This window comes from Malaclemys terrapin, chromosome 3 (genome assembly GCF_027887155.1).
Source record: "Malaclemys terrapin pileata isolate rMalTer1 chromosome 3, rMalTer1.hap1, whole genome shotgun sequence".
Lineage (NCBI taxonomy): Eukaryota > Metazoa > Chordata > Testudines > Emydidae > Malaclemys > Malaclemys terrapin.
In genome coordinates this window covers 163,938,794-163,955,467 of record NC_071507.1, presented here as the reverse complement: position 1 = coordinate 163,955,467, position 16,674 = coordinate 163,938,794, and the positions used below count along the sequence as shown (strand labels likewise).

The following is a 16,674-nucleotide window of genomic DNA, read 5'->3' as shown; positions in this document are numbered from 1 at the left end:
GAAAACTTCAGTGATACAGGAAATCTTCACATGCTAGGGACATCCATAGACAGACTTCTTCACAATGAAAGAAAATGCAAAATGTCAGAAGTTTTGATCGAGAGCAAAGACAGACAGACACATTCAATTTCAGATATGTTCCTCAGATAATAGAGCCAAAGTCTCCTATATGCTTTTCCTCCTATTATGTCTAATAACAGAGTGCTAGGGGGGACATGAAGAAGATAATTTTAATAGTGCCTATTTGGCCCAAGCAGCAATTGTTCACAGATTTACTACACATCTCAGAAGGGATGTACAAAACTCTGCCTGTCATTCCAGATTTGCTTACTCAACAGGATGGTTGAGACTGCCATCTAAACACAAACTCTGTTCACCTTATTTAGGTTTCTAACGGAACTGAATGTATTGCCTATCTTGTTCCACTTCTGTTCAGGATATATTAGTGAGCTCTGGAAAACATTACATTTTAAAATGGAAAAGGTTCACAATGTGGGCAGAGGATGACGATAATGATCCCATCTCACGGCCTCAACCTAATGTATACCTGAGTACTTCCTCCAGCTCAAAATAGCAGACTTATCACTCTCTTCAATTTAAGGTTCATTTATTAGCCTTATCTGCCTTCCATTCTCTCAATGATAATAAATTGGTGTTTGCTATTAGACAACGTTTACTATCCTATTGAAAATCCAGCATCCTCTTGGGATCTTAATTTAGTTTTCATATATTTAATGAAACATCTATTTGAGACTATAAAAGAATGTTCTTTACTTATGTGTTTAAATCTCTCAAAGATTTTTATTGAAAAAAATCAATGCAAGTAGTCTAGTATAGTACTTAGAAAAAGCAGTAAATGTGCAGCAATGATGAAAAGATGATTTGGTAAGATAACAGATTTTAATTTTGAACATGCAAAAAGATTGCTATTTATAACAATGAGGAATTTATTTTTAAGAGGCAAATTTTATTTATATCCTCTTTTTTATCTTTTTTGCTTTAGTTGTGTTTCTCTCTTTTCAATCTTAATAGTGCGATCAGTCTCTCAGTTTTAAAATGTTAATAGTAATATGTCTGGAACAAGCTATAAAACTAATCTTTTCCAGGAAATGGTTTAGTTTTTCATAAGATTTCCCAGTGAAAATGCTATTATTGTAAAGAATCTTTTGCCTTCTAAAACAAGTAGTTATTTTAATTTATCTGAGTATCATCAGTATCTAACTTTCTCTTTGCAATTACCAGACTTTCTTTTATTTGTGAAAGTATATAATAGTATGATATGATCAGTGCTGCTTGTTACTACATACGCACATACATACATGTATCTACAATATGATACCTATTACATGTCTTCAGTATTTGTCTTCTGTTGCTATTTACAGCATGACGCCCAGATTTGAAAATTCTGATCTGCAAATAGTTATGCAGATGAATAACTTTACTCATGTGAGGAGTCCTATTAATCTCAGTGGTACTACTTGCATTAATAAAGTTACTTCTGTGTGTGTATTTGTAGGAATAGACCCTCGTGTCAGTTCCAGTGTTGTCTTCTGATTCAGTAACATTGTTAAACAAGACAGGTCAGGTGTTTTCTAATTATCTGTGTGGACATTGTGATCTATATGTATAGCACTTCTCCTTATATGTAACTTTGTTAAAGAGTATGTATTGCTTATGCAAATATAAAATGGTGTGTCTTTCATCCTGAGAGAGAATGTTCTCTACTATGCAGGCTGCTAATTTTATCTCAATAGATGCTTCTAATGACCTGTCACCATAATATCTAAAATTGTTTTTATCCAAATTCAAACATTTGTTTTTTCATCAAATGTAGTATCTGATAAATACTAAATACTTTTCATTTTAAATTTTTATGTCCTAGCATGGAGGAATCTATGTAAAACGAAGTGCCAGATTTAATGAAAAAGAAATGAGAAACAAGCTGTGGGCCCAGGTGAAAGCTGAGACTCCAGTAAGATTACACTTTTTTCTCTTTATTTTATTATTATTATTTTTAAATAATCAATATTTGTAACTGTAATGACTGCATCAGAGGGATTAGAAATAACTAGTATTTGTAAATTACAAGACAAGCAACCATATGCATGTTTTCTTTATGTATTTTCACAGACTATTCTTAGAGCTACCATTACAGCAGCTGAGTTTCTTTCCAGAAACAGCCAATTTCACTGTTCCCTATATTTTAAAATATCATCTTGCTTACTGTAGTAATGCCTGTCAGACTGATTTTTTTAACTGTATATCAAATTAGTTTGATCTTTTGAAAGTCAAGAAACATTCTTACAAAATGTTAATTAATCAGCTATCAGGATGATTAATCATTTTTAATGTAAATGACATTTTAAAACTGAATAACTTTGTCTGCTACAGGGAAAATCTCTTGATAATTTTCTATTTGAAGAACAACTGTTACTGCCAAGTGACTTTTCTCATGACTCCCTCTATGGTCCGTGGTTCAGTGGTTGGAATCACTATGCTTTCATTTGTATTAGTTACTGTACATTAATATCTTGTGTTTTCCCCCTTATTGGCTTGGTGCATTATAACCCACTTGGTAATACTTGAGATATCTCAGTTGATCAGCTATGCTTTAAATTATATGAAAAAGGAATCCTACAAAAAGTAGAAACATGGACAAATTGCTACGGATGAGAACAAAAGAATAGCACAGCATGTAGGGACAAAATCAGAAAGGCTCAGGCACAAAATGGGTTACACCTACCAAGGAACATAGAAAGGCATTAAGAAGAAGTTCTATGAGTACTGTAGGAGCAAGAGAAAGACAAAGGAAAGTGTAGGTCCTCTACTTAGCGGGGAAGGAGAGCTAATGATGGATGACATCAAGAAGTATGAAGTGTTTAATGCTTATTTTACTTCAGTCTTCACTAAAATAGTTAATTGTGTCCAGATACTTAACACAATTAACCTTAATATTTAGATAAGTTAAGCCTGGTCTACACTTAAAAGTTAGGTCAACATAGCTGCATCCAGTCAGGAATGTGAAAATCTATACCCCTGACTGAGGTAGCTATGCCAGCCAAACCCCCAAGATAGACACAGTTATGACAACGGAATAATGCTTCTGTCAACATAGCTGCCATCATTTAGGAAGATGATGTTTGTACACTGATGGCAAAGACCCCTACCATTGATGTAGGCTGCATCTACTCTAACAGAGTTTTGCTGCCATAACTACAGCTATGTGGCTGTGCCGGTATAGTCTCTGTAGTGTAGGCATACTTCCAAACGTATACAAGTTGATGGAATTCCCCTTTGGGTACTTAAGGAACTAGCTGAAGCAATCTCAGAATTACTAGCTATTATCTTCGAGAACTCATGAAGGATGGGTAGGATTGGAAAAGAACAAACATATTGCCCATCTTTAAAGAGGGGAACAAGAGGACCCAGGGAATTATAAACCAGTTCGCCTAACTTCGGTTCCTGGAAGGATACTGGAACAAATCAGTAAACAATCAGTTTGTAAGCATCTGAAGGATAATAGGGTTATAAGTAATAGCCAACATGGATTTGTCAAGAACAGATCATGCCAAATTCAAATTCCGCAAATCCAGCCAGAAAGTTATCTACCACTCTCTGGAAGGTGGCGGGTGCATTTCACAGTCCGAAGAGAACACATTAAATTCATAAATCCATACATGGGTGATGAAGGCTGACCTTTCCTTGGCTGGGTCATCTAGCAGCACGTGCCAGTATCCCTTAGTTATGTCTAAGGTGGAGATGAACGGGACACATTCCAGTTTCTCCAATAGCTCATCTGTGCATGACATTGGATAGTTTTCTGGGCGAGTTTCAGCATTTAGCTTACAGTAGTCCGCACAAAAGCGGATTTCCCCATCTGGTTTGGGAACCAGAACCACTGGAGAGCCCCGTGCACTCTCAGAGGGGCAGATTACACCCATCTGTAACATGTAATTGATTTCCCTTTCTATTGCGGTTTTGGCTTGAGGAGCCATCCGGTAGGTTTGGGCAATAATTGGGCGAGCATCACTTGTGTCAAAGGAGTGGTACTCCCATTCTCACCGTCCAAGGGAGGCTGAAAACATTGGCGTGAAGCTGGTGCACAGCTCCTGGATTTGCTGTCGCTGCTTACACCCAAGGGTGATGGAAATGCCTCTTCTATGCCATCGTTGCTTTTTCCTTCATAGTAGACTCCTTCAGGCCGCTCAGCGTTGTCTCTCTCCTGGCCTGTAAACTGGAGAACCTTGATTTCTCAGGAATAAAAGGGCTTTAATTAACATGGTATACTTTAGGTTTTAGGGTAGGGTCTCTCAGGTGCTCTCGGACCATAAATGGTCCCTCCCACGACACTTCCATCTTATTGGCCTGGAGCGCTTTCAGGACCATGACTTGGTCACCTACTCTGAAGGAACGCTCTCTGGCATGTTTATCATACCAGGCCTTTTGCTCTTGTTGAGCATGCTGTAGGTTTTCTCGAGCAAGGGCTAGAGAGTCTTTGAGGGTGTTTTGCAGGTTAGTTACAAAGTCCAAAATGTTAGTTTCTGGAGAAGATGTAACCCCTCCCATTGCTGCTTCACCAACTGTAATGGCCCATTAACTTCGCAGCAATAAAGAAGTTCAAATGGTGAAAATCTCAAACTGGGATGTGGTACAGCCCAGTAGGCAAAGAGCAACTGCTGTAACACTAGGTCCCAATCATTGGAGTGTTCATTCACGAATTTATATATCATGGCCCCCAAAGTCCCATTAAATTTCTCCAGTAGGCCAGTCATTTGATGATGGTAAGGGGTGGCAACCAAGTGGTTCACCCCATGAGCTTCCCAAAGACGTTTCATGGTCCCTGCCAGGATGTTAGTTCCTGAATTCATAAGGATGTTGGAGGGCCAACCTAACCTGGCAAAAATATCTGCCAATGCCTGGCTCACGCTTTTAGCCCTGGTGCTACTTAGAGCTACTGCTTCTGGCCATCGGGTGGCAAAATCCATGAAGGTCAGTATGTATAGCTGTCCTCTGGGTGACTTCTTAGGGAAAGGACCCAGAATATCCACAGCTACACACTGAAATGGAACCTCAATGATGGGAAGTGGCTGGAGAGGGGCCTTGACCTGGTCTTGGGGCTTTCCCACCATCTGGCACACCTCACAAGACCGGACATAGGTAGAAACGTCCTTGCCCATTCCCTCCCAGTGGAATGACTTCCCCAAACGGTCCTTGGTCCTGTTCACCCCAGCCGAGGAGGGCTTTAAACTAGGTTCACCGGGGGAAGGAGACCAAAGCCCTGAGGTAAGTGGGGAAATGGGATACCGTGAGGAAGCGCGAGCAGGTGAGTGTAAGAGGGGAGGACTCCTGTCTCAGACTGAGAAAGCGGGACGATCACCGAGTTATCTTAAGTGCCTATACACTAATGGAATAAGCCTGGGAAACAAGCAGGGAGAACTGGAAGTCCTGGCACAGTCAAGGAACTATGATGTGATTGGAATAACAGAGACTTGATGGGATAACTCACATGACTGGAGTACTATCATGGATGGTTATAAACTGTTCAGGAAGGACAGGCAGGGCAGAAAAGGTGGGGGAGTTGCATTGTATGTAAGAGAGGAGTATGACTGCTCAGAGCTCCGGTATGAAACTGCAGAAAAACCTGAGAGTCTCTGGATTAAGTTGAGAAGTCTGAGCAACAAGGGTGATGTCATGGTGGGAGTCTGGTATAGACCACCAGACCAGGGAGATGAGGTGGACGAGGCCTTCTTCTGGAAACTAGCAGAAGTTACTAGATTGCAGGCCCTGGTTCTCATGGGAGACTTTAATCACCCTGATATCTGCTGGGAGAGCAATACAGCGGTGCACAGACAATCCAGGAAGTTTTTGGAAAGTGTAGAGGACAATTTCCTGGTGCAAGGGCTGGAGGAACCAACTAGGGGCAGAGCTCTTCTAGACCTGCTGCTCACAAACCAGGAAGAATTAGTAGGGGAAGCAAAAGTGGATGGGAACCTGGGAGGCAGTGACCATGAAATGGTCGAGTTCAGGATCCTGACACAAGGAAGAAAGGAGAGCAGCAGAATACGGATCCTGGACTTCAGAAAAGTAGACTTTGACTCCCTCAGGGAACAGATGGACAGGATCCCCTGGGAGAATAACATGAGGGGGAAAGGAGTCCAGGAGAGCTGGCTGTATTTTAAAGAATCCTTATTGAGGTTGCAGGAACAAACCATCCCGATGTGTAGAAAGAATAGCAAATATGGCCGGTGACCAGCTTGGCTTAACAGTGAAATCCTTGCTGATCTTAAACGCAGCTTACAAGAAGTGGAAGATTGGACAAATGACCAGGGAGGAATATAAACATATTGCTCAGACATGCAGGAGTGAAATCAGGAAAGCCAAATCACACTTGGAGTTGCAGCTAGCAAGAGATGTTAAGAGTAACAAGAAGGGTTTCTTCAGGTATGTTTGCAACAAGAAGAAAGTCAAGGAAAGTGTGGGCCCCTTACTGAATGAGGGAGGCAACCTAGTAACAGAGGATGTGGAAAAAGCTAATGTACTCATTGCTTTTTGTGCCTCTGTCTTCACGAACAAGGTCAGCTCCCAGACTGCTGCACTGGGCAGCACAGTATGGGGAGGAGATGACCAGCCATCTGTGGAGAAAGAAGTGGTTCGGAACTATTTAGAAAAACTGGACGAGCACAAGTCCATGGGGCCAGATGCGCTGCATCCGAGGGTGCTAAAGGATTTTGCGGATGTGATTAGAGAGCCATTGGCCATTTATCTTTGAAAACTCATGGCGATCGGGAGAGGTCCCGGATGACTGGAAAAAGGCTAATGTAGTGCCCATCGTTAAAAAAGGGAAGAAGGAGGATCTGGGAAACTACAGGCCAGTCAGCCTCACCTCAGTCCTTGGAAAAATCATGGAGCATGTCCTCAAGGAATCAATTCTGAAGCACTTAGAGGAGAAGAAAGTGATCAGGAACAGTCAGCATGGATTCACCAAGGGCAAGTCATGCCTGACTCACCTAATTGGCTTCTATGAGGAGATAACTGGGTCTGTGGATGAGGGGAAAGCAGTGGACATGTTATTCCTTGATTTTAGCAAAGTTTTTGATACGGTCTCCCACACTATTCTTGCCAGCAAGTTAAAGAAGTATGGGCTGGATGAATGGACTATAAGGTGGATAGAAAGCTGGCTAGATTGTTGGGCTCAACAGGTAGTGATCAATGGCTCCATGTCTAGTTGGCAGCCAGTTTCAAGTGGAGTGCCCCAAGGGTCGGTCCTGGGGCCGGTTTTGTTCAATATCGTCATTAATGATCTGGAGGATGGCGTGGACTGCACTCTCAGCAAGTTTGCAGATGACACTAAACTGGGCGGAGTGGTAGATACGCTGGAGGGTAGGGATAGGATACAGAGGGACCTAGACAAATTAGAGGATTGGGCCAAAAGAAATCTGATGAGGTTCAACAAGGACAAGTGCAGAGTCCTGCACTTCGGACGGAAGAATCCCATTCACTGTTACAGACTAGGGACCGAATGGAAGGACCTAAGGGTTACAGTGGACGAGAAGCTGGATATGAGTCAACAGTGTACCCTTGTTGACAAGAAGGCTAACGGCATTTTGGGCTGTATAAGTAGGGGCATTGCCAGCAGATCGAGGGATGTGATCATTCCCCTCTATTCGACACTGGTGAGACCTCATCTAGAGTACTGTGTCCAGTTTTGGGCCCCACATGACAAGAAGGATGTGGAAAAATTGGAAAGAGTCCAGCGGAGGGCAACAAAAATGATTAGGGGTCTGGAGCACATGACTTATGAGGAGAGGCTGAGGGAACTGGGATTGTTTAGTCTCCAGAAAAGAAGAATGAGGGGGGGATTTGATAGCTGCTTTCAACTACCTGAAGTGGGGTTCCAAAGAGGATGGATCTAGACTGTTCTCAGTGGTAGCAGATGACAGAACAAGGAGTGGGGGAGGTTTAGGTTGGATATTAGGAAAAACTTTTTCACTAGGAGGGTGGTGAAGCACTGGAATGGGCAACCTAGGGAGGTGGTGGAATCTCCTTCCTTAGAGGTTTTTAAGGTCAGGCTTGACAAAGCCCTGGCTGGGATGATTTAGTTGGGAATTGGTCCTTCTTTGAGCAGGGGGTTAGACTAGATGACCTCCTGAGGTACCTTCCAACCCCGATATTCTATGATTCTATGGCCACTAGGGTGATTGTGAGCTAAGCTCAAGAGCTTTTCCCTATACTTAGTTGGAACTACCAACTGTCTCTGAGGATGCCAGTCCTTCTTGTGCCCACCACAAAGAGTCTTTTTGTATAAGAGTCCTACTTCTATAACATACCTGGACCTATTAGAAGAGCTGAGAGGCGGTGGGTCGCTCCATGCCACAATCCAAGCTCCCTTGTGTCTCCTTCCTGCTCTGCCTGGAACTGTTCCCTTGATGCTGGAGACGCTGGGTTGTGGACTTGGGCCTGGTCCCACTGGGAGCGATGCAGGTGATGGGGTTGTTTCTGTTGACTGTGAACTGCTCTCCGCTGATGCACTAGGTGGTATTTCAGGCTCCAGTTGAGCCTCTTGCGCCCGTCTAGCTGCTGCTGCAGGTGCAGACTCTGTGGCGCCCTTTGGTGCTGGCTCCCCTGACTCTGGTGGGATTGCAAGCATGGGCTCTGGTGCTGACTGCTCCGCCAGTTCCAATCCTTGGGCTGGTTCTGGCTGGGTTCCAGGAACTGGATTTACAACTCCTGCCATAGATGCTGGTCTGGAGTCTCGTTCCACCACCTCTGGCTGGGTTCCTGTAGGAGGCTCAGGAATGGAGTTAGGTGTGGAGACCTGTTTAGCCTGGCTGGGGGTTACCATCCCTACCCTTTTTGTTAGCCAGGGATTGGTGGATAGCTGACACCTGTGCTCCAGTGTCTATCCACGCAGTAATCTTCCTCCCACCCACACTCAGTTTCCCTTCGCTCTGGGGGTATTTGCAAGACATCCGGGCCCTAAGGCTCTTGGTAGGACTCCGGGGTGATGAGTTGTAGTCGACTGGTGCTCTTGGGATAGTTGGCCTTCACGTGCCCCTGCTCATTATATTTAAAGCATCTCCCAGCTGACTGTGGGGTGGGGCGAGGTGGGTGGTTGGAGTGTGGAGTGGTAGGACAACAGGGCATCTAGAGTCTCCCTGGCTCCTCCTTGCAAGGGGGGGCTTTGGGCTGACTCAGATGGTGGGGTATCGTCTCGGGTTGTCCCTTCTGGTATCCACACCAACTGCTACTAGCTTTTTTCTTCTCCGCCCCTCCACCCATTTGGTTCCAATCTCCCCTGCCTCAATTACAGTTTTGGGCTTTTCATCTACGATGTACCTTTCTATTGCCTCAGGAACACCCTCTAAGAACTGCTGCACTAGGAGAGACAGATCTTCCAGAGATTTAACACTTGCTCCTCATATCCAGGCATCCCAATTTTTTACAGTGTGGCAGACGTGTCGGGAAAATGCCACATCTGGTTTCCACCTTAGGGCTCTGAACCGCTGACAGACATGCTCGGCTATTAACCCCATTCTAATTCTGGCCTTTTGTTTAAAAAGTTCGTACTCATTCATGTGTTCTTTAGGCATTTCAGCTGCCACCTCTGCTAAGGGTCCACTGATTTGCAGCCTCAACTCCACCATTTACTGGTCTATAGGGGTGTTCTATCCAAGGCAGGACCTTTCGAAATTTTCTAAGAAGGCCTCTGTATCATCGCCTACCTTGTATGTGGGGAATTTCTTGGAATGGGGAGCGGTAAAGGACTGTTAGGGTTACCTGGTGGACCCAGCTTAGCCCTTTCCAAGTCTAAGCACTTCAGCTCTAGCTCCGCCTCCAAGCGCTTTGCCTGCATTTCTGCCTCCAAGCGCTTTGCCTGCATTTCTGCCTCCAAGCGCTTTGCCTGCATTTCTGCCTCCAAGCGCTTTGCCTGCATTTCTGCCTCCAAGCGCTTTGCCTGCATTTCTGCCTCCAAGCGCTTTGCCTGCATTTCTGCCTCCAAGCGCTTTGCCTGCATTTCTGCCTCCAAGCGCTTCGCCTGGTTCCTCTCCTCCGCTTCCAAGTGCATCATTTGTAGGAAGAAATATCCCTGTCTTCTGCAATCAGAACTCGTTCTGGATTAAGAGCATCCCTCCGGCTTGGCACCTAGATCTTGGTCAAGAGAGGGCTGACCCTTCCCTCCTGGGAAGTTCCCAGTCCCCCATCCCCTCCCTTCATTTCCGTCAGGGAGCTGGATGTCTGGACTTGATCTGGGTCGGTCTTCTCTGTGGCGTGCCACTTTGGGAAGACTAGTTTTTCTAAGGTTTTGGTGCCTGACCTCAACCTCATGCACAGGGCGGTCCAACCCTAGCCTAACTATTTCATTGCCATGAAGATAGAAAAGAAAAGAAAATAAATGGCTTGTTTGACTCCCTGGCTTTGCAGGCCGATCCCTTTGTGGGCCTGTTTCCCCTCAGGCAGCAAAGAAAAGAAAAGAAAAGAAAGAGGGGGGGAAAAAATCCCTGGCTTTCAAGCAGCCAAAAGGAAAAATGTGTCCTTTTAAAATCCTGAGATCTGTGCTTCTGGTTCAAAACTATCCCACCGTGCTGCCACCATGTCAAGGCTGAATCTCCACTCTGGCACTTTGAGTGCAGAAGATAGGGGCCCGCAAGGATTTTAAAAATTAATACTTGCCACTCCCAGCTTGTATTAAACTCCCAAGGTTACAGCTTTTCTTTGACCTTGGCTTGGTAAACACTGCCATCACCCAAATGCAAAAAAAAACAACCCAATCCTTGGACTCAGGAAGTCACCCAAGAGTTCTGAAGGAACTAAAATGTGAAATTGAAGAACTACTAACTGTAGTCTGTGACCTATAATTTAAATCAGCTTCTGTACCAAATGACTGGAGGATAGCTAATGTGACGCCAATTTTTTAAAAGGGCTCCAGAGATGATCCCGGAAATTACTGGCCGGTAAGCCTGACTTCGGTACTGGGCAAACTGGTTGAAACTATAGTAAAGATCAAAATTGTCAGACACATAGATGAACATAATTTGTTGGGGAAGAGTTAGCGTGGTTTTTGTAAAGGGAAATTATGCCTCACACTCTACTAGAATTCTTTGAGGGGGTCAACAAGTATGTGAACAAGTGGGATCCAATGGATATGGTATACTTAGATTTTCCGAAAGTGCCTGACAAGGTCCCTCACCAAAGGCTCTTAAGCAATGTAAGATGTCATGGGATAAGAGGGAAGGTCCTCTCATGGATTGGTAACTGGTTAAAAGATAGGAAACAAAGGGTAGAAATTAAATGGTCAGTTTTCAGAATGGAGAGAGGTAAATAGTGGTGTCCCCCAGTGGTCTATAATGGGCCCAGTCCTATTTAATATATTCATAAATGACCTGGAAAAGGGTAAACAGTGAAGTGCAGTATTTCCTGACGATGCAAAATTACTCAAGATAGTTAAGTCCTAGGCAGACTGCGAAGAGCTACAAAAGGATCTCTCAAAACTGGGTGACTGGGCAACAAAATGGCAGATGAAATTCAATGTTGATAAATGCAAAGTAATGCACATTGGGAAATATAATCCCAACAATACATATAAAATGATGGGGTCTAAATTAGCTATTACCACTCAAGAAAGAGATCTTGGAGTCATTGTGGATAGTACTCTGAAAATATCTACTCAAAGTGCAGCAGCAGTCAAAAAAGTGAAGAGAATGTTGGGAAGCATTAAGAAAGGGATAGATAACAAGACAGAAAATATCATATTGCCACTATATAAATCCATGGTACGCCCACATCTTGAATACTGCATGCAGAAGTGGTCGCCCCATCTCAAAAAAGATATATTGAAATTGGAAAAAGTTCAGAAGAAGGCAATAAAAATTATTAGGGGTATGGAACAGCTGCCATATGAGGAGAGATTAATGAGACTGGGACTTTTCAGCTTGGAAAAGAGACGACTAAGGGGGGATATGATAGGGGTCTATAAAATCATGACTTGTGTGGGGAAAGTATTTAAGGAAGTATTATTTACTCCTTCTCATAACACAAGAACTAGGGGTCCCCAAATGAAATTAATAGCAGGTTTAAAATAAGCGAAAGGAAGTATTTTTTCACACAACGCACAGTCAACCTGTGGAACTCCTTGTCAGAGGATGTGAAGGCCAAGACTGTAACAGGGTTCAAAAAAGAACAAGATAAGTTCATGGATGATAGGTCCATCAATGGCTATTAGCCAGGATGGGCAGGGATGGTGCCACTAGCCTCTGTTTGTCAGAGCTGGGAATGGGCGACGGGGATGGATCACTTGATGATTACCTGTTCTGTTCATACCCTCTGGAGCACCTGGCATTGGCCATTGTTGGAAGGCAGGATACTGGGCTAGATGGACATTTGGTCTGACCCAGTATGGCCGTTCTTGTGTTCTCGTGAAAGATTGAAAACATTGTGTGTGGTTAGTCTGGAGGAAAAAAGACTGAGGGGGACATAATCTTAATGTATGTAAAAGGTTGTTATAAAAAGGAGGGGTGATAAATTGTAATCCTTATCCATTGAGGACAGGACAAGAAGTGTAGGGGGCTTTAATTGCAGTAAGGGAGATTTAGGTTACATTAGGAAAAAACGTCCTAACTGTAAGGGTAGTTAAGCACTGGAACAAATTACCCAGGGAGGTTGTGAATACCTGAGATTTGGAGGTTTTTAAGAACAGGTTAGATAAACACCTCTCAGGGATGGCCTAATACTTAGTCCTGCCTCAGTGCAGTGGGCTGGACTAGATGACTTACTGAGGGTCCTTCGAGTCCTATGATGCTATGACTATGACCACTCTACTCCCTGTCACTCTGGACTGGTGTCATCTTTGACTCCTCCTCCTCTTTTCCTCTACATATCCAGGCTGTATCCAAGTCCTGTCACCTTTTTGTCTGCAATTAAATTCCATCCTATTTTTAACTCTGTCCATGCAGCTGAAGCTTTCTTAATCAAATCTTTCTCATGACAATCAAGATGTTGCCTCTTTCTCTACACTTTTGCAAACCACCCAAGTTGCTCCCTCCAGTTAGTTTAAAATGTAGCTACTAAGATTTTTGCATGTTGCCTTGACCATATCACCTCCACTTGCTCTCTAAGTTCCACTGCATAAATCTTAAGCTTCTTTTCCTACCATTTAGGGCTCTTCATAACTTTGACCTTCGATAATGGTCCATTCCTGTCTCTTATCCCATCACTTTTCCCTCCAAAGACTTCATTCCACAGATGCCGGTCTTGTCTTCTCAGGTGTCAGCTTCTGACTCCAACCTCTCCGTAACTTCTTCTCCACTGCTCTTATGTATGGAACACCTTCCTTTGACTATCTGTAAAGCCACTACCTTTTTTTCTTCCTTCAAATCTTTTTCCAAAAGACCCACCTCTGCTATGACACCAGAGAAATCAGCTATTTGGGTTAACCACAACTGGCTGACATGATTTTACACTGAGTAAAAGAAAATCCTGTTTAATTTCATGCTAGTTAACATTTGCTATAGCATGGCATTTCCAATGCATATTATGTATGATTTTAATGAAAATCCAATCAAAGGTATGCAGCATTGTCATTTAACATTGTGGAATTTATATTGGTCAACTAATAGACCTTCTGGTGATTATGGGGTCTGAGATAACTTTCTTCATTATGTTAAACTTTAAGTTAAAAATAACATCAGTGGTAAAGCAGAAAATCCAGTTTAGATCGCCTGTGATATATCAATGGAAAAGAGTAAACACTTTATATTTAGAGTTCATTCTGCCGTTGTATTTCAAGTTGAATACTACTAAAGATTATTATGAGAACAAGAATTTTGTTCTTAGCTCAGCTGCTCCTGCTGTTTATTTCCTCAATTGATTTCCTAATCTGCCTTTTGGTATGTGGCTTTTTTATCTTTCCTCTTAAAATTTGTTAAATCACCTAATGGGCTTTTTACTGCAGACATATAAAACCCTGAAAATTGGGTTAATGACTGAAAATAGTTTTATACCCTAAACTGTAGCATTGCAAATGAACCAGCTATGTACGTGACATAGTTAAAGTAAGCCTCCTATAGCTTTGTAATGAGTGTTGATTTTCTTCCAATACTTGCAGCTGTATCTGGAATGTGATGTTAATCTCATGTGTAAGCCCAAAATTGTATTAATGTTTTTAGAAATTATATGCTATGTCTGATTTTAGAAATATGTGCATATATATTTTTTTTAATCCCACAGATGTATCTTGTGATTTTTCCAGAGGGAACTCGTTACAATCCAGAGATGCCAAAAGTCATTGCAGATAGTCAGTTATTTGCTGATAAAGAAGGTAAGCAAAACTTCAAAGAACTTTGGTGAATGAAGAGGGAGAGAACATTATTCTGTTATAACATCACATGTTATAACTGTTGGTGTGTGTATGAGTGAGATAGAGACAAGGGAGACTTTTTGTGTATTTTGTAACATATAAAAGATTACTACAAATGTCTTCTGATTTGAATTAGGAATTAAGTTTGTCCACTCCATAAATCATTCTTAACAAAATGACAACCTTCATGTGGTGCTTCTGTAAAGTGCTGGTTTTTTTTGTGCCCTGTGTTTTGTACAAATCCACCAACATACCAATGTCGTCAATTGGCCACTGGATGTCATTTTACCGACTTCCAAGTGAACATAGCAATGATTATACTTCCTCATAAATTTGTAGTTGTTGCTACCTATCCAAGCCATACGAACGAAGAACAACAAAATCAGCTACCATTTTTATCTTATCATCATTGATTTACTGATGTTTTTTAATAAAGAAGTAGTTTACTTTTTGAAGTTTTAATGTATGTATGTTTGTACAAGCCTGTGTCCATTTTCACAAACAAGGTTGTCTGTTTGATTTTTGTCTATAATAGCTATACTTCAGGGGAATTACTTTAGATTTAGAAGAGTTTTTAGGAACATGGATCAGACTACGGGTCCATCAAGTTCAGCATCCTGCCTCTGATGGTAACCAGTACTACGTGTGTAATAAACCTATCATACAGAATGACTCGCCCAAGGGAAAAGTTTGTTCCTAACATTCGTTCCTAAGAGCCCTCGTCATGGATCAGGACCCCATTGTGCTAGGCACTGTATAAACAAACAAAGGATAGTTCTTGTCTCAAAGAGTTTACAATCGACGTACAAGACGAGAGTACAGATGGTGGAGTATAAAGGAACAGTGAGACAGTATCGGTCAGCATAATAGGCTGTGGTCTCAGTGCACCAGTGGTCTAACTGTTGAGGTTTTTGTAGGCATTATGACAGATGAGAGTTTGAAGGAGGATAATGAGTTAGTTTGGCAGAAGTTTATGGGGCGCTCCTCCCATGTGGGCAGGGAAAGGAAGGGAAAAAGCATGAAGGTGCTTGTTTGAAAATTTAATAAGTAGGCAATGGAAGCTGGCATCATGAGCCAGTTGAAGGCAGGAGTCAACATCTCAAAATGTTTACACTTTTAAGTATAGCTGTTGGGAAAATGCATTTCCTGGGTTTTGTTTGTCTTTTTTCATATTTTTTTTTCCTGTTGATCAGAAGTGAAATAAAAAATACAACAATGGTTCTCAGAAAGTCATTTTTGTGACACTGAATTGAATTCAGAAGTATGTGAATCGGCATGCTTATATTGTCAGGCTATTGAACTTTGGTTAATTTTAGCCCAAAGGGATATAATTTTTTTTTCTGCTTCTCAGGAAGAATGGAATTTGTGTGTGTGTTGTGTGCATGTTTAAGTCATAGTGTATACATCTCTTCAGTTTCCTGTTGAAAATGAATGATGGGTGTTAGTGATATTTTTTTCCTGGTCTTAATTATATCTCTGCTATTTTGTCGCTATTTTGTCACTTTATGATGTTTTTTTTTTTTCATGGTCCTTGATGTTTCATAGCATCTGTTTACTTATTCCAGCACCTTCTGAGTGATATATTCAGTTGTTGTTCTAAATCTTAAGAGAAACTCTTGTTTAAAAATACTAAAAATTTATCCTTTTAATATAAATATTTCTAGGCTATTGTCATAAACATAAAGCTAAGGGTAGCATAAAATCCCTCTTTACCCTGTAAAGGGTTAATTCCTCTTTTACCTGTAAAGGATTAAGAAGCTCAGATAACCTGGGTGACACCTGACCAAAAGGACCAATAAGGGGAAAAGATACTTTCAAATCTGTGGGGGAAGGTTTTGGGTCTGTGTCTCTCGGAGCCAGCCAAGAAACCAGGCAGGGAATTTAAATCTTCTTAAGTATATCTGAACTAAGCATCTAGTCTTGCAGAAATAGTAAGTAATAGCAGAAAATAAATGTGTTAAATTACCTTTTGTTTTAGCTTGTGAATTCCCCTGTCTAAGTGGGAGGTTTAGCCCTGGTTTTGTAACTTTAAGGTTTTGCCCAGAGGAGAGATCCTCTGTGTTCTTGAGTTTTTTGTTATTCTGTAAAGTACTTACCATCCCAATTTTACACAGGTGATTCTTTTACTTTTTCTTTAATTAAAATTCTTCTTTTAAGAACCTGATGGATCTTAAAACAATGAAAAATCAAAGGGTTTGGGTCTGTGTACTGTACCAATTGGTGAGGATATTATTCCCAAGCCTTCCCAGGAAAGGGGGTGTAGGGACTTGGGGGGGGGGGGATATTTGAGGAAGGTAGGGCTCCAAGTGGCCCTACCTGAA

General features: G+C 42.1%; 1 protein-coding gene across 1 annotated transcript in view; it reads left to right on the top strand.

Moving 5' to 3' along the window:
- Positions 1–16,674, top strand: part of AGPAT5 (1-acylglycerol-3-phosphate O-acyltransferase 5) — a 119,310-nt gene that overhangs the window by 49,595 nt on the left and 53,041 nt on the right. Inside the window, exons 4-5 of the mRNA XM_054023129.1 lie at positions 1,883–1,972; positions 14,224–14,314. Coding sequence (XP_053879104.1) covers positions 1,883–1,972; positions 14,224–14,314 — 181 coding nt within the window. The remainder of the gene's footprint in view (positions 1–1,882; positions 1,973–14,223; positions 14,315–16,674) is intronic.